General features: G+C 43.2%; 1 protein-coding gene across 1 annotated transcript in view; it reads right to left on the bottom strand.

The window, feature by feature from the left end:
- The window catches only part of LOC112072970 (ryanodine receptor 3-like), a 42,911-nt gene extending 29,162 nt beyond the window's left edge, over positions 1-13,749 (bottom strand). Inside the window, exons 1-5 of the mRNA XM_070439996.1 lie at positions 13,698-13,749; positions 12,312-12,405; positions 7,955-8,029; positions 3,920-4,076; positions 2,163-2,347 (exon numbers count right to left, since the gene is read on the bottom strand). Coding sequence (XP_070296097.1) covers positions 2,163-2,347; positions 3,920-4,076; positions 7,955-8,029; positions 12,312-12,405; positions 13,698-13,749 — 563 coding nt within the window. The remainder of the gene's footprint in view (positions 1-2,162; positions 2,348-3,919; positions 4,077-7,954; positions 8,030-12,311; positions 12,406-13,697) is intronic.
- Between the last annotated feature and the right edge of the window lie 4,370 nt (positions 13,750-18,119).

The raw sequence follows: 18,119 nt of genomic DNA, 5'->3' as shown, positions 1-18,119 counted from the left end.
TCGGTGGGCTAGGAAAAACTCCCTAGAAAGGCCAAAACCTAGGAAGAAACCTAGAGAGGAACCAGGCTCTGAGGGTGGCCAGTTCTCTTCTGACTGTGCCGGGTGGAGATTATAACAGAACATGGCCAAGATGTTCAAATGTCCATAAATGACCGCATGGTCAGATAATAATTAATCACAGTGGTTGTAGAGGGTGCAACAGGTCAGCACCTCAGGAGTAAATGTCAGTTGGCTTTTCATAGCCGATTATTGAGAGTATCTCTACCGCTCCTGCTGTCTCTAGAGAGTTGAAAACAGCAGGTCTGGACAGGTAGCACGTCCGGAAGAGGTAGGGTTCCATAGCCGCAGGCAGAACAGTTGAAACTGGAGCAGCAGCACGGCCAGGTGGACTGGGGAGAAGGAGTCACCATGCCAGGTAGTCCTAGCATTGTTGGCATTTCTGTCTTTTCGGTAGATGTTATAACCATGTATTGCTACCACTGTATCATCAAAGGTTTTATATAAGTGAGTTTCAGAGATAGTCTGAAAATGAATGTAATCTGTTACAAGCAAGTTATTGACTTCATGGACCTTGTTTCTTAGGCTACATATGTTAATATGGGCTATTTTTAGCACTTTTCTGGGTTGCTTGATTGTTTTTAATGCTTTACTGGGAAACTTATCAGAGGTAGACTTGGTTGTGTTATTTACATGAGAGTTGATAGTGCAGGGTGAGCTGCATAAAGTGGTCTTCCTACTAGTGCACACCGCCTCAGTGCCAACAGTGTAACTCTGGTTTATAGGCTCATGATTACTGCTTACAATAGCTGTAGGATAAACAGATGTATTCTGTGCAATTTGGGCACATAAATTAAATGACTTACATTGTGTTTTCCAATGCCCCTAAGATCCTGTACATTTGATGCAGCATTATGACAACTCATTGTCACAATGGTAGGGATTAACTGAGCTGGTCTTGGATCATTTACCAGTCATTGTTTCAACGCAGCCTTGAAATGCGTAAACAGAGTCCAGGAGCCAAGATGATTTGGACGGACTCCGTCATTCCTGTAGAGTATCTTCTGTTTCCAGAAGGTGTCCAAGTTATCAATAAAAGTGACTCCAGCAGAGCTACAGTAGTCTTTTAGCCAGATGTGTAATGCCAGCAGTCTGCTGAYTCTTTCACACCTAGTAACGCCTCTTGCACTGAGATGCAGTGCCTTGGACRGCTGTGCCACTCGGGAGCCCTTCTTATAGACTGGTTAGGTGACAACATCACAAAAACGATGTGTGTACTACAAAGGGGCAGAAGTCAGTGTGTTGTGATTCTGGATGGCCAGATAGATAGCAACAAGGACAATAATCTGCCATGTGTGGGGAAACGCAAGTGACTCGCTAATATGGCAAAAAAAATGTCTTGCTAGCTATCTAGCTAGCCAACAACTGTAACGATGTATTTGAGAGATAAGTACAACTTTATTTATGTTTTCCATGAACATTGGAGCCAAAATCTAGTTTACAAGTTAGCAACAATCCAAGCCAACCCTGTCTGGTTTACCCCATAGTTATGTACAGGTCGGTTTTGTTGCTAAACAACCAACCCATCTACGGTAGTATAAAGTATGTATCAATGTGCTTAAACCATAAAGACTGATTGAGTCATCMTATTATGACTACTCTGGTTTCACTGAACAACGTCCCGCTACTGTTGAGAGAGGCATACTTACAGTAGTATACAGTGCAGTGATTTCATTGGCCATAGACCTACAGTACATCTCATTATCAAYTTAACAAGTGTATGATTAAACTTCAAGAATCAATGTACCCATTGACCCACAATGTAACCCATAAATACCTCATGAGCTTATGGCGTACCTCATCAGAACCTAAAATATAAGCTTATTTTACTCCGATGTTAAATAAACACTATGTAGCCTCAAAACATGGTTAAAACTATAATTGTTTATACCATGCATGGTCAGTCCTTGCATCCATAGCTKTGTCTATGAATTTGAGAGTGGTTACATTTCTCCAGTCCCGTCCCTCAGCTTTTTACCGAAATAGAACGCTTAGTTATTGTTTCAAGTGCTGATCGCCGGTTCAATTATTATTTGAAAGTACATTTATTCAAAGAACAAGGTTGTGATTTGTACACACTTCTTCCACACCATCAGTACAGTGACCATGTATAATAACCCACCCTTCTCTTCAGGGGTCCTATGCGGGAGGCTTTAGCGTCAGGTGCCTGATAGGACAGCCACAGACCTGTAGCCACGTGCATCACGAAGCAGGCCGAGTCCCCGTACTTGATCTCTGCTACTCCCATACCTTCTATGTCTCGATTCTTTGTACCCGACTCTATCTTTTCCTGTGGGAGGGAGCACGCGTACACACACACACACACACACACACACACACACACAAACATTACAAATGAAGATTACACACTAATCAGAGAGGCATGTTAGAGAGCGCTACGCATTTTGGGTCAGAACCACTAATGGCACACACACACACACACAGACCCATTCACACCTCATCAGATATGGATGCTGACCGCTGATTACAGCATAAAGGGGAGCCGATTAAATCATGTATAACACTGTGTGTCCTTCTGGACATCAACTTCACATTAATACTGAAAGGGTGGCATGGGATCGAGGACTGGAGGACGAGAGAGAGAGAGAGAGGAGAGAGAGAGAGAGAGAGAAGAGAGAGAGAGAGAGAGAGAGGAGAGAGAGAGAGAGAGAGAGAGAGAGAGAGAGAGAGAGAGAGAGAGAGAGAGAGAGAGAGAGAGAGAGAGAGAGAGAGAGAGAGAGAGAGAGAGAGAAGAGATGGAGATGAGAGAGAGAGAGAGAGAGAAGAGAGAGAGAGAGAGAGAGAGAGAGAGGAGAGAGAGAGGAGAGAGAGAGAGAGAGAGAGAGAGCGAGGAGGAGAGAGAGAGATGAGAGAGAGAGAGAGAGAGAGGAGAGCAGAGAGAGACGAGAGAGTGAGAGAGAGAGAGAGACGGACGAGAGAGGACAGAAGAGAGAGGACGAAGAGAGAGAGAAGAGAAGAGAGAAGAGAGGGGGGGAGACAGAGAAGATGAGAGAGAGAGAGAGAGAGAGAGAGAGAGAGAGAGAGAGAGAGAGAGAGAGAGAAGGAAATAGGAAAGAGGAGTGAGAGAATTAAACAGATATTGTGTTCGTGTGCCTGTGTGCAATCATTACTACCACATAGAGCAGAATAGCATTGAATCTGGAGCAGTCAGTTACAGACAGACAGACAGACAGTGTCCTTCTGTTTGCTTCTTCATATCCTTCCTGGCCATGCACTGTGGTTGTAGAATGCAATGAAGGTTCCGGCGTATAATTACAATGCATTCTAATTCTATTGGTTCACCATACACCTTGGTTGTGTTGATTGGTTGGGTTGTTAATGGACTGTGTGACTTGCGTCGACCGTTCCTTGGCATTTCAGCGTTATGGACTAGAATGTAACTGATTGTTGTGTATAGGGTACAAGGATGACCTTTTAAAAGTTAAAGGATAAATCTGACGTGCTCTTAAAAAATATAGGTGTGTCTTCGTGTGCTCTGACCTTTTTCAGGCACAGTACAGTCTTTTCTCTAGAAAATGCCACGGTTTTACTTACGGCCGGGATGAAGCGGATTTAACTCCAGCCCTAATGTTGGAATCAAACATCATTATGTTGTCATCCAGAGTCACATTTATGTATTTTCCCAAGCTATAGCACACCATATTTTACATACAGCAGGCTTGGTGTTTTTATTTTTTGCTATGGGAAAAAAAWATTGCAATACTGGTTTCGTCACAGCCCTAGTTTTACCCACAACATACTCCAATCCACCTTTTTGTGAGTAAATGTAAAACAAAGTTTACTTTGAAAGACAAAGAACGATTAAAAGACTTAATAGTGTTGGTATTTGTCTGGAACAAACCTTGGTAGCCCTGAAGCAGAAAGAGGTGGACTTGGTATCGGACTTCTCTCTCTCCTGTAGGACCAGACCCTGCTCTTCGGTCAGCGCCAGGTAGWGACCGGTGGACAGGTGWCGCAGACGAAACGCCTGCCCATAGCGAATGTGGCTACCGCTCCAACTGACCAATCACAAAGAGGGGAAGAACCCAAACAGACGTTAATCTAAATTCTGCAGTGGTCCCTATAACCCTTTTCCAATGACAGAGAGGGGATCAACGGAGTCAAAATGTGTCTGCCATAGCAATGTCTATTTCAATTAGAGACATTGATGCATGCTGTCTTTTGAAACAAAGAGATATACAGCCGCTGCCTCAGGCATTTCAGCATCCCTCCACAATGAAGCACATCCATTGTTTCAAAATATCTCAGTACAAACGGCAAGTCAGAATGTGTGGCATGGCTGTTGGAGAATCTGTCACCTAAGCCCAGAGATAAGAAGGCTGATGGAGAATGGGACCAGGATGTGTTTGGCTGTGAAACGCTGGTGATAGATGGACCAGGATGTTTGGGCTGTGGAAGGCTGATGGTAGATGGGACCAGGATGTGTTTGGGCTGTGGAAGGCTGATGGTAGATGGGATCAGGATGTGTTTGGCTGTGGAAGGCTGATGGTAGATGGGACCAGGATGTGTTTGGCTGTGGAAGGCTGATGATAGATGGGACCAGGATTGTTTGGGCTGTGAAGGCGTGATGGTAGATGGACCAGGATGTGTTTGGGCTGTGGAACGCTGGTGGTAGATGGGACCAGGATGTTGTTTGGGCTGTGGAAGGCTGATGGTAGATGGGACCAGGATGGTGTTGAGCTGTGGAAGGCTGATGGTAGATGGGACCAGGATGTGTTTGGCTGTGGAAGGCTGATGGTAGATGGGACCAGGATGTGTTTTGGGCTGTGGAAGGCTGATGGTAGATGGGACCAGGATGTGTTTGGCTGTGGAACGCTGGTGTAGATGGACCAGGATGTGTTGGCTGTGGAAGGCTGATGGTAGATGGGACCAGGATGTGTTTGGGCTGTGGAAGGCTGATGGTAGATGGGACCAGGATGTGTTTGGGCTGTGGAAGGCTGATGGTAGATGGGACCAGGATGTGTTTGGGCTGTGGAAGGCTGTGGTAGATGGGACCAGGATGTGTTTGGGCTGTGGAAGGCTGATGGTAGATGGAACCAGGATGTGTTTGGGCTGTGGAAGGCTGATGGTAGATGGACCAGGATGTGTTTGGGCTGTGGAAGGCTGATGGTAGATGGGACCATGAGTGTTTGGGCTGTGGAAGGCTGATGGTAGATGGACCAGGATGTGTTTGGGCAGTGAAATAAACGTCCAGAGACCATTTATAACCTGATGGTTATAGTGGTTTAGTACCTGAGGTATGAGTGGTATAGTACCTGATGGGGTTAAGTGTTATAGTACCTGATGCGGTTATAGTTTATAGTACCTGATGGGGTTATAGTGGGTATAATACCTGATGGGGTTATAGTGGTTATAATACCTGATGGGGTTATAGTGGTTATAGTACTGATGGGGTTATAGTGGTTATAGTTACCTGATGGGGTATAAGTGGTTATAAATACTGATGGGGTTATATGGTTATAGTACCTGATGGGTTATAGTGGTTATAGTACCTGATGGGGTTATAGTGGTTATAGTACCTGATGGGTTATAGTGGGTTATAATACCTGATGGGGTTATAGTGGGTATAATACCTGATGGGGTTATAGTGGTTATAGTACCTGATGGGGTTATAGTGGTTATAGTACCTGATGGGGTTATAGTGTTATAGTACTGATGGGGTTATAGTGGTTATAATACCTGATGGGGTTATAGTGGTATAATACCTGATGGGGTTATAGTGGTTATAATACCTGATGGCGGTTATAGTGGTTATAGTACCTGATGGGGTTAAGTACATAACTGATGGGGTTATAGTGGTTATAAGTACCTGATTGGGTGATAGTACCTGATGGGGTTATAGTACCTGATGGGGTTATAGTGGGTATAATACCTGATGGGGTTATAGTGGTTATAGTACCTAATGGGGTATACTACCTGATGGGGTAATATAAATTCCCCATCAAGTACTATAACCCCATAATGTACTATAACCACCGTAACCCCATCAGGTACTTATAACCACTATAACCCCATCAGGACTATTAACCCCATCATGGTACTATAACCCCATCAGGTACTATAACTCCATCAGGTACTGTAGCCCTCATCAGGTACTATAACCCCATCAGTACTATAACACCATAACCCCATCAGGACTATAACACTATAACCCCATCAGTACTATAACCTCATCAGGTAATAAACCCCATCAGGTACTATAACCTCATCAGGTACTATAACCCCATCAGGTACTATAACCTCATTCAGGTACTTATAAACCCACAGGTACTATAACCTCATCAGCGTACTATAACCCATCAGGTACTATAACCCACATCAGTACTATAACCCCCATCAGGTACTATTAACCCCATCAGGTACTATAACCACTATACCCTCAGGTACTATAACCACTATAACCCCATCAGGTACTATAAACCACTATAACCCCATCAGGTACTATAAACTCCATCAGGTACTATACCCATCAGGTACTATAACCCCATCAGGTACTATTAACCCATCAGGTACTATAACCACCTTATAGGGTTATAGGTACCTGATGAGGTTATAGTACCTGATGGGGTTATTAGTACCTGATGGGGTATAGTGGTTAATTACCTGATGAGGTTATATCCTGATGGGGTTATAGGGGTTATACCTGATGGTTATAGTACCTGATGGGGTTATAGTACCTGATGGGTTATAACCTGATGGAGTTATAGTGGTTATAGTACCTGATGGAGGTTATAGTACCTGATGGGTTATAGTGGTTTATAGGTACCTGATGGGGTTATAGTGGTTATAGACTTGATGGGGTTATAGTGTTTTATAACCCCACTGTACCAAACTAAATGCTAGTTTATTTAACCCCACTGTACCAAACTAAATGCTAGGTTTATATTAACCCCCACTGTACCAAACTAAATGCTAGGTTTATATTAACCCCCACTGTAACCAAACGAAATGCTATGCTTATATTAACCCCCGTTGTACCAAACTAAATGCTAGGTTTATATTAACCCCCGTTGTACCAAACTAAATGCTAGGTTTATATTAACCCCCGTTGTACCAAACTAAATGCTAGGTTTATATTAACCCCCGTTGTACCAAACTAAATGCTAGGTTTATATTAACCCCCACTGTACCAAACTAAATGCTAGGTTTATATTAACCCTGCTGTACCAAACTAAATGCTAGGTTTATATTAACCCTGCTGTACCAAACTAAAAGCTAGGCTTGGAAGCAATGGGAAATAATGTGCAAGTTGAGATAAATACAAGAGATGATTCAGACAGCGACATGATATTCTGCAGAGGCAGTTATCATTTTCAGATGGAACCCTTAGCAGGCATAGGTGTGTCTGTGACGACCAATACAGCACGGCTTGGAACGCTGCTTGTCCAATCAGCATCCAGGAGCCAAACAACCAGTTTTATAATTAAGCAATAAGGCCCGAGGAGGTGTGGTATATGGCTTACTGTATATACCACGGGTAAGGGCTGTGTACGATGCAACGCAGAATGCCTGGACATAGACCTTAGCCGTGGTATATTGGCCATATACTACAAACCCCCGAGGTGCCTTATTGCTATTATAAACTGGTTACCAACGTAATTAGAGCTGAAAATATAAATGTTTTGCCATATCAGTGGTATAGGGTCTGATATACCATGCCGGTCAGCCAATCAGCATTCAGGGCTCTAACCAGCCAGTTTATAATATATTTTATATCCTGGGTGGAAAGTGTCACTACCCTGAAAAGTATCTGAAAGCATATTGGTGTCTAGGTGAGTGAGCATCTGGCAGGGAGATGGAGAAATTAGAGAGGGTGAGGTAGGGTTAGGTATCYGTGTTTGTGTTTGTGTGTGTGGCTGCGTGTGTATCAGCTCACCCGATCCTGAGGGGCTCCAGCCTCCATAGAGAGCGGGCCCTGGATGCTCCTTTACCCATCTCATAGTTCACAATCCTGGGGACAAAGAGAGGGAGGAGAGTAGTCAGGTCTGGATCCTTTAAAACAGACTAAGTTCAATTTAAACCAGGACATTTGTCTCTATTAAACACAGTGATTTTGCAATAAAAAATTACTCTCTTCCTAGTGCATTTTAAAACGAAAACTAAATGTGAGCAGTTACAGGATCTGAGGCATTTGACTTATATTTAAACATTTTGTATTTTAGCAGACGCTCTTATCCAGAGTAACTTACAGGACCAATTAGGGTTAAGTGCCTTGCTCAAGGGCACATCGGCAAATTTTTCACCTAGTTGGCTCAGGGATTTAAACCAGCAACCTCTTTACCACTAGGCTACCCTGCACCCCCAGTAGGGCCCGCAAAAATGTGTATATATACAGTACCAGTCAGAAGTTTGGATTCACTTACTCATTCAAGGGTTTTTCTTTATTTTTACTATTTTCCACATTGTAGAATAATAGTGAAGACATCAAAACTATGAAATAACACATATGGAATCATGTAGTAACCAAAAAAGTGTTATATATATACAATTATATTTTAGATTTTAGATTCTTCAAAGTAGCCACCTTTGCCTTGATAACAGCTTTGCAAACTCTTGGCATTCTCTCAACCATCTTCTTGAGGTAGTCACCTGGAATGCATTTAAATTAACAAGTGTGCCTTGTTAACCTTTCTGGGAACGGGGGCAGTATTGAGTAGTTTGGATGAATAAGGTGCCCTATGTAAACTGCCCAGAAGCTAGGATWTGCATATGCATGGTAGTATTGGATAGAAAACACTCTAAAGTTTTCAACACTGTTAAAATAATGTCTGAGTATAACAGAACTGATATGGCAGGCGAAAATCTGAGGAAAATCCATCCAYGAAATGATATTATTTTGAAATGSCTTTTTTTCCATTGAAAGCCTATCCACCATACAAAGACTTATGACCCAGTTCACGATCCCTATGGCTTCCACTACATGTGGCCAGTCTTTAGGCATTGTTTCAGGCTTTTACTCTGAAAATGAGGGAGAAACACCACTTTAAATGAGTGGACAGTGGACATTTCCAGAGATGTTTTCTGCGCATGACCGGGAGCGCGCATTCTTGTTTTTCCTTTTCTATTGGCGGAGATATTGTTCGGTTGAAATATTATCGATTATTTATGACAAAAACAACCTGAGGCTTGATTATAAACATCGTTTGACATGTTTCTACAAACTTTTATGGTACTTTTTGGATTTTTCGTCTGCCTGCTGTGACTCCGCTTTGTGTCAATGGATTACTGAACAAAACGCACCAACAAAACTGAGGTTTTTGGACATAAAGACGGACTTTATCGAACAAAATGAACATTTATTGTGTAACATGGAGTCTTGTGAGTGCAACCATATGAAGATCATCAAAGGTAAGTGATACATTTTCTCGCTATTTCTGACTTTTGTGACTTCTCTACTTGTAATGTTTTGTTAGCTGGACGCTGTCCTCAGATAATCGCATGGTATGCTTTGGATTAACAAGAAGTTTATCTTTAAGCTGATATATAACACTTGTATCTTTTATGTATGTTTATTATGAGAATTTCTGTTTTGTTGAGTTTCACGCTCTGCAATTTCACCAGATGTTGTTTGAGACAGTGGATTACTGAACAAAACGCGCTAACAAAACAGAGGTTTTTGGATATAAAGAGGGACTTTATCGAACAAAACTAACATTTATTGGGTAACTGGGAGTCTTGTGAGTGCAACCATATGAAGATCATCAAAGGTAAATGATTAATTTTATCACTATTTCTGACTTTTGTTACTCCTCTACTTGGCTGGTTACTGTTTGTAATGTTTTGTGTGCTGGGCGCTGTCCTCAGATAATCGCATGGAATGCTTTCGCCGTGGTCTTTTTGAAATCTGACACTGTGGTTGGATTAACAATAAGTTTATTTTTAAGCTGATGTATATCACTTGTATGTTTTAGGAATTTTTATTTTGAGATTTCTGTTGTTTGTTCCGCTACCGGAACACCTATCCCTAAGGTTTTAAAAGTAAATATGTGGAATTTATTTCCTTCTTAATGTGTTTGAGCCAATCAGTGGTGGTGTGACAAGGTAGGGTTGGTTTACAGAAGATAGCCCTATTTGGTACAAGACCAAGTCCATATTATAGCAAGAACAGCTCAAATAAGCAAAGATAAACGACAGTCCATCATTACTTTAACACATGAAGGTCAGTCAAAAAGGAAGACCCAGAGTTACCTCTGGTGCAGAGGATAAGTTCATTAGAGTTACCAGCCTCAGAAATCGGCAATTAACTGCACCTCAGATTGCAGCCCAAATAAATGTTTCACAGAGTTCAATTAACAGAGACATCTCAATATCAACTGTTCAGAGACTGCGTGAATCAGGCCTTCATGGTTGAATTGCTGCAAAGAAACCACTACTAAAAGACACCAATAAGATGAGACTTGCTTGGACCAAGAAACACACGCAATGGACATTAGACCGGTGGAAATCTGTGCTTTGGTCTGATGAGTCCAAATTTGAGATTTTTGTTTCCAACCGCAGTGTCTCGGTGAGACGCAGAGTAGGTGAATGGATGATCTCTGCATGTGTGGTTCCCACCGTGAAGCATGGAGGAGGAGTGTGATGGTGTGGAGGTGTTTTGCTGGTGACACTGTCGGTAATTTATTTAGAATTCAAGGCACACTTAACCAGCATGGTCACCACAGCATTCTGCAGCGATACACCCTCCCATCTGTTTTGTGCCTAGTGGGCCTATCATTTATTTTTCAACAGGACAATGACCCCAAGGGGAGAAGCAGCCAACAAGTGCTCAGCATATGTTGGAACACCTTCAAGACTGTTGGAAAAGCATTTCAGGTGACTACCTCATGAAGCTGGTTAAGCGATTGCTAAGAATGTGCAAAGCTGTCATCAAGGCAAAGGGTCCCTACTTTGAAGAATCTAAAATATATTTTTAATTGCTTAACACTTTTTTGGTTACTACATGATTCCATATGTGTTCTTTCATAGTTTTCATGTCTTCACTATTTTTCTACATTGTAGAAAATAGTAAAAAATAAAGAAAAACCCTTGAATGAGTAGATGTGTCCAAACTTTTGACTGGTACTGTATGCATATATTTATTATTATTGTTTAGATTTTTTTTAAATGCCTTCTTGAACATATGAACTTTCATGTGGCTTAATTACAAACTTGTATGGGATCTGTAAATATGAATAAAAACGTAGAATTATCAGCCTAGTTGAGCCAAGGAGAAAGCACATGGCTCTGTCATGTCACAGGCTTATGTTAATAACAGAACGGACTCTTCCTTGATCAGTATAGAGATCATCTTTGCTACTGTGGATTTTTGGAAAGATYTAGCTAGGGACAACTGCAACAGTGTTGCTACAGTTCGCAACAAACATTGCTGCCCTTGAATTTTGCTGTGTTTAATTAGAGAGACAACTTTCTGGAGGACAATACCATGCTGACTCACATGCGTTATGTGTGGGTGGGGCTAAGGCTTAAGAGGGTGTGAAGGATGCTGAATGGGCGTGAACAAAGGAGAGCTCTCTAGGAAGTATGAAAATCTCTAAATATTTCTAAGGGCATTTTCTCCTGCTTGTCAACTACATTTAAAGGGGGTGTGGTACTGTTTATMGTCAATATATCACGGCTAAGGGCTGTTCTTACGCACAACGGACTACAGAGGGCCTGGATACAGCCCTTAGCCGTGGTATATTGYCCATATACCACAAACCCCTMAGGTGCCTTATAGCTATTATAAACTGGTTACCAACGTAATTAGAGCAGAGAAATACATATTTTGTCATACCTATGATATACAGTCTGATATACCACAGCCTTCAGGGTTTTAATCACCCAATTTATAATGTATGATATTCCATTATGAAGCTCTTAGTCTGTACTTTAATAAAATGTACAGACAAAATTAAATTAAAATATTCACCAAAAAAGCACATCACTTAATTTTGACACAAGCCTCAAGAGAGAAATCTGGACACCAATGTACATTCAGAGATGTTAATAAAAGGTGGATGATGATCAAGATTCATTGAGGACCAGAGACGGCTATGTATCTCATTTCTCTAAACGATTCAACAGTATGGTGATAAAATGTCATGGCAGTTCATTTAYAGCTCTCTTAAATCATAAAACGTAACAGTAAGTGCCAGTAAAAATTGTCCTTAAATAGTAGGGTTAAGAGCCTACCTCTGGTCTTCAGGACATATTCTAACATACTGTTAAAATGGCAGACAGGAAGCCTAGTGTACCTCTGCTCCATCTCGCTGGCCTCTGATCCAGGTATAGTCAGACTCTCATCATGCCCGTGACAAAGATGCATCACGTGACCACCACACAGAAATCCTATTGGATAAACACAAGATTCTAAGGTCAATAGGGATCTTTGAAGTTATGGTGAAATGTTCACACCATACTAGCCTCAGTGATGATCTGATGATCGACTGACTTATTAATAGACTTACACCCACTGGTTTCCCAGGGGTGTAGTGGATTGGTTTGCCCAGGGGTGTATGGGTTGGTTTCCCAGGGGTGTATGGTTGGTTTCCGCGGGCTGTATGGGTTGGTTTCCCAGGGGTGTATGGGTTGGTTTGCCGGGGGTGTATGGGTTGGTTGCCCAGGGGTGTATGGGTTGGTTTCTCCGGGTGTATGGGTTTGGTTTCCCAGGGGTGTATGGGTTGGTTTCCCAGTGGCTTGTATTGATTGGTTTCCCAGGGGTGTATGGGTTGGTTGCCCAGGGGTGTATGGGTTGGTTGCCCAGGGGTCTATGGGTTGTTTTCCAGGGATGTATGGGTTGTTTTCCCAGGGGTGTATGGGTTGGTTTCCCAAGGAACCAGGGGTGTATGGGTTTGTTTCCCAGCGGTGTATGGGTTGGTTTTTCCCAGGGGTGTATGGGTTGTTTCCAGGGGTGTATGGGTTGTTTCAGGGTGTATGGGTTGGTTTCCCAGGGGTGTATGGGTTGTTTTCCCAGGGTGTATGGGTTGGTTTCCCAGGGAAAACCCAGGGGTTATGGGTTCGTTTTCCAGGGGGTATGGGTTGGTTTCCCAGGGGTGTATGGGTTGTGTTTCCCAGGGGTGTGGGTTGGTTTCCCAGGGGTGTATGGGTTGTTTTCCCAGGGGTGGTATGTGTTGTTTTCCCAGGGATGTATGGTTGGTTTCCCGGAGGGTGTATGGTTGTTTTCAGGCGGTGGTTGGTTTCCCAAGGGAAACCAGGGTGTATGGTTTGTGGTTTCCCAGGGATGTATGGGGGTGGTTGTCCCAGGGGAACTGGTTTCCGGGTGAGGTTGTTTTCCCGAGGGTGTATGGGTTGGGTTTCTCCAAGGGAAAACCCAGGGGTGTATGGGTTGTTTTCCAGGCGTGATAGTGGGTTTGGTTTCCCAAGGGAAAACCAAGGGTGGGTAGAGGGTTGTTTTTTCCAGGGGTGTATGGGTTGTTTTCCCAGGGGTGTATGGGTTGTTTTCCCCAGGGGTGTGCTGGTTAGGTCGGTGTGTGTGGTCTTGTGCTCCAAGGGGTGGTTGGGTTGGTTCTCCCAGGGGTGTGTATGCGAGTTGGGTTTGTCTCAGGGTGTATGGGTTTTGGTTTCCAGGGTGTATTTGGGCTTTGTTTTCCTCAAGTGGGTGTGTGTGGGTTGTTTTCCACCAAGGGAAAACACCAGGGGTGTAATGGTCACAAAGCAGCGGCAAAGTACCATCACATTCCTGAAAACAACAAAATATGTCCTAGTCATAAATGAAGGAACTTGAGAAATGATATGATAAATTGAGTGCGATGGTGCTGAACTTGGCCTACAGCGCACGTTGCTTCCCGAGCAAGTGGTAGGCTGGAGCGTTCGCACAGAGTCTGATTAAAGGAGCAGATCCACCTGGAAACTACCACTAGAGATGGACAGGTGCTTGGAGAGAGGAGGACAAGCGATGGGTCAGGAGGCAGTGGTGTGTGGTGTTGGTGTGTTGTGTGTGTGTGTGTTGTGTGTGTGTGTTGTGTGGTGTGTATTGTGTGGTCGTGTGTGCTGGTGTGTGTGGTGGTGTGGGTGGTGGTGATGGTTGTGTGTGGGTGGTGTGTGTGTGGTGTGTGTGTGTGTGTGTGTTGTGGTGTGTGTGTGTGGTGTGGTGTGTGTTGGGGAGAGAGAAGAGAAGAGGAGAAGAGCGAAAGGGGGGATATGGGGACTGGTAAAGGAGAGATTTAAAATTCCAATGTAGCCATTTTTATCTCAATATCAAATCATTTCTGGGTGACAATTAAGTACCTTACTGTGATTGTTTCCAATTAAAATAAACAATAGAATAGCTTCTTAGCAAAGAGCAATTTCTCAAGGAAGAATTTAGCTAGGARTGCCTGGGAGTGGTCTGAGTGGGGAGGGGAAAACTGTAAACTAGCTGTTATTGGCAGAGAGGTTTGGAAGTCTCTTTCCTATTGGTCTATTAACTAATTTACCACCTGGTGATGTCACAACGCAGGCCAAAACWCCATCCCACTAAAACAGGCTGATATTTCAGGTGGTCTTTTAAACAGCTCTTACACGAAAAGAGCATTATCATCATTTTCACCATTTCACAGGATTATATCAACCTCATAGTGTGGAACTATACACTGATTGTAAAAAAACATTAGGAACACATTCCTAATATTGAGTTGCAACCCCTTTTGCCCTCAGAACAGTCTCAATTTGTCGGGGCATGGACTTTACAAGGTATTGAAAGTGTTCCACAGGGATGATGGCTCATGTTGACTTCCCACAGTTGTGTCCAGTTGGCTGGATGTCCTTTAGGTGGTAGACCATTACTGATGCATACGGGAAACTGTTGAGCGTGAAAAACCCAGCAGCGTTACAGTTCTTGACACACTCAAACTGGTGCGGCTGGCACCTACTACCATTCCCCGTTCAAAGGCATTTAAATATTTTGTCCTGCCCATTTTAACCTGTCTTCTCCCCTTCATCTACACTGATTGAAGGGGACATAACAGGTGACATCAATAAGGGATCATAGCTTTCACCTGGATTCACTTGGTCAGTCCATTTCATGGAAAMAGCAGGTGTTCCTAATGTTTTGTGCACTCAGTGTATATAAAACACAGGGAAATCATGTTTTTTTGACTCCACTGGGCCTGTAAAGCTAGTTGGCATTTTATGACTTTGTCTCAACCCTGACAGTGTTTGGACACTGTCTAAAGCCTTTACAGTGCATTACTGCCACAAAGACCATGCGCCCTCTCTAAGGACCCCCATCAGCTGTGGKTCTAGATTAAGATCTCAAGCCAGGCTAGTCTTTACTGGGGAGAAGAGATAGTCGAGCTCAAAGGGATTCCATGGCCTACTGATCACAATGAGACTGCCAACACCAGTTTAATCCACAACACACAGCTTCACACAGACAGGCTCTGGGACTCTAGCATAGAGCTCTAACCACAACCTTCAAAGATGTTCAGAATGAAGTTATGCACAGAACAAAAGAGAGTATACTAGGATGGGTCATATCAATGATATCAGAAAAACCAATAGTTCTTCATCACTCAGGAAACAACCCCTGTGTCACGCGAAATGACGCAGGAGAGACGAAGCTGGTACGGGGAGTAACATTTAATAAATGACGGACATATAACGAGACAAGCACAGCGTCAGCAAACAAGACTTAGACAAGAAACAATCAATGCAGCAGCAGGGAACAGAGCAAGGGAACAGACAAATATAGGGGAGGAAATTAACATGTAATAAGTGAGTCCAGGTGAGTCCATTAACGCTGATGCGAGTGACGAGGGAAGGCAGGTGTGGGTGATGGATGGCAGGAGCGTGTGATGCAGGGTAATCTGGCGCCCTCAAGCGCCAGGGCCTGTGTGATATTCATTCCATAGTTGAGGAACAATCGATTGTTTTGTCAGTAGGGTGATGAATGAGATGAATGTTTTCCTTTGGTAGAGTTGAAACTCATGCACCGCTGAGTGTAGCTATGTTATAATTACACATTTCCTCCCCAAATGCTTCCAGCACACTCTACCGCTCTCTCTGTTTCATGCTTTGCATCTCTCTCTCTCTCTCTCTCTCTCTCTCTCTCTCTCTCTCTCTCTCTCTCTCTCTCTCTCTCTCTCTCCTCTCTCTCTCTCTCTCTCTCTCTCTCCTCTCTCTCTCTCTCTCTCTCGCTCTCTCTCTCCTCTCTCTCTCTCTCTGCTCTCTCTCTCTCCTCTTTCTCTTCCTCTTTCCTCTCTCTCTCTCTCTCTCTCTCTCTCTCTCTCTTCTCTCTCTCTCTCTCTCTCTCTCTCTCGTCTCTTTCTCTCTCTCTCTCAACTCTCTCTCCTCTATAACTCTCTTCTCTCATAATTCTCTCAATTCAATTCAATTCAATTCAAGGGGCTTTATTGGCATGGGAAGCATATGTTTACATTGCCAAAGCAAGTGAAATGGATAAACAAAAGTGAAATAAACAATAAAAAGTGAACGGTAAATACTCACACAAGTTCCAAAATAATAGAGACATTTTAAATGTCATATTATYTCTATATACAGTGTTGTAACGATTGGCAAAAAGTTAAAGTACAAAAGGGAAAATAAATAAACATAAATATGGGTTATATTTACAATGGTGTTTGTTCTTCACAGGTTGCCCTTTTCTTGTGGCATCAGGTCACACATCTTGCTGCTGTGATGGCACACTGTGGTATTTCACCCAGTAGATATGGGAGTTTATCAAAATTGGGTTAATTTTCAAATTCTTTGTGGATCTGTGTAATCTGAGGGAAATACGTGTCTCTAATATGGTCATACATTGGGCAGGAGGTTAGGAAGTGCAGCTCAGTTTCCACCTCATGTTGTTTGTGGGCAGTGTGCACATAGCCTGTCTTCTCTTGAGAGCCATGTCTGCCTACGGCGGCCTTTCTCAATAGCAAGGCTATGCTCACTGAGTCTGTACATAGTCAAAGCTTTCCTTAGGTTTGGGTCAGTCAAAGTGGTCAGGTATTCTGCCACTGTGTACTCTCTGTTTAGTGCCAAATAGCATTCTTGTTTGATCAGTTTTTTTGTTAATTCTTTCCAATGTGTCAAGTAATTATCTTTTTTTTTCTCGTGATTTGGTTGGGTCTAATTGTGTTGCTGTCCTGTGGCTCTGTGGGTTATCTTTGTGTTTCGAAACAGAGCCCCAGGACCAGCTTACTTAGGGGGCTCTTCTCCCGGTTCATCTCTCTGTAAGTGATGGCTTTGTTATGGAAGGTTTGGGAATCGTTGTCAGCTCATCAGCCAGATAAATGCCACTGGTTGGCCTGGGCTGAGGGGGTTCAAGACTTGAGAACTGTTTTAACAGGACTATTTCAAGTGGATTGATGTGATGTGGATGATTGTGTGAGCAGATATGTTTGTGCTGTCTTGCAATACCTAGCCAGGTCTCAGATCTGTTTGTGCTGTCTTGCATTACCTAACCAGGTCTCAGATCTGTTTGTGCTGTCTTGCATTACCTAGCCAGGTCTCAGATCTGTTTGTGCTGTCTTGCATTACCTAGCCAGGTCTCAGATCTGTTTGTGCTGTCTTGCATTACCTAGCCAGGTCTCGGATCGGTTTGTGCTGTCTTGNGTTTGTGCTGTCTTGCATTACCTAGCCAGGTCTCGGATCGGTTTGTGCTGTCTTGCATTACCTAGCCAGGTCTCAGATCTGTTTGTGCTGTCTTGCATTACCTAGCCAGGTCTCAGATCTGTTTGTGCTGTCTCTGCTGAATCCTAGTCTCTTAGCTTGCTCTGGCAAGACAACCCAAACTGATCTAGGACCTGGGGTCTCCTCCTGGCCTGCTCAATCAATCAGTCAGCATTGAGATCAGTGAGGCACATCCATCCAAAACACACATCATTTCCCTCCCACTTGGACTTTCAATCATTCCCCAGTGGTCTCTAACAGGGAGGTAGGCCCGGCGCTACAGATATTCAGATATTAAAACGCCTTGGCATGGAAATAAATCAACCCAGCAGAAATACAGACCAACAAGTGAAAAACTGAGAGGGAAAAAATATAGGAGATGGAGAAATGAGCAATGATCCACAGTCTGTGAACTGAACAACAGATTTAATGTTCTCTGTCTAACTCAA

The sequence above is a fragment of the Salvelinus sp. IW2-2015 genome, unplaced genomic scaffold (assembly GCF_002910315.2).
Source record: "Salvelinus sp. IW2-2015 unplaced genomic scaffold, ASM291031v2 Un_scaffold2110, whole genome shotgun sequence".
Taxonomy (NCBI): Eukaryota; Metazoa; Chordata; class Actinopteri; order Salmoniformes; family Salmonidae; genus Salvelinus; species Salvelinus sp. IW2-2015.
This window is presented reverse-complemented; position numbering and strand designations above follow the sequence as displayed.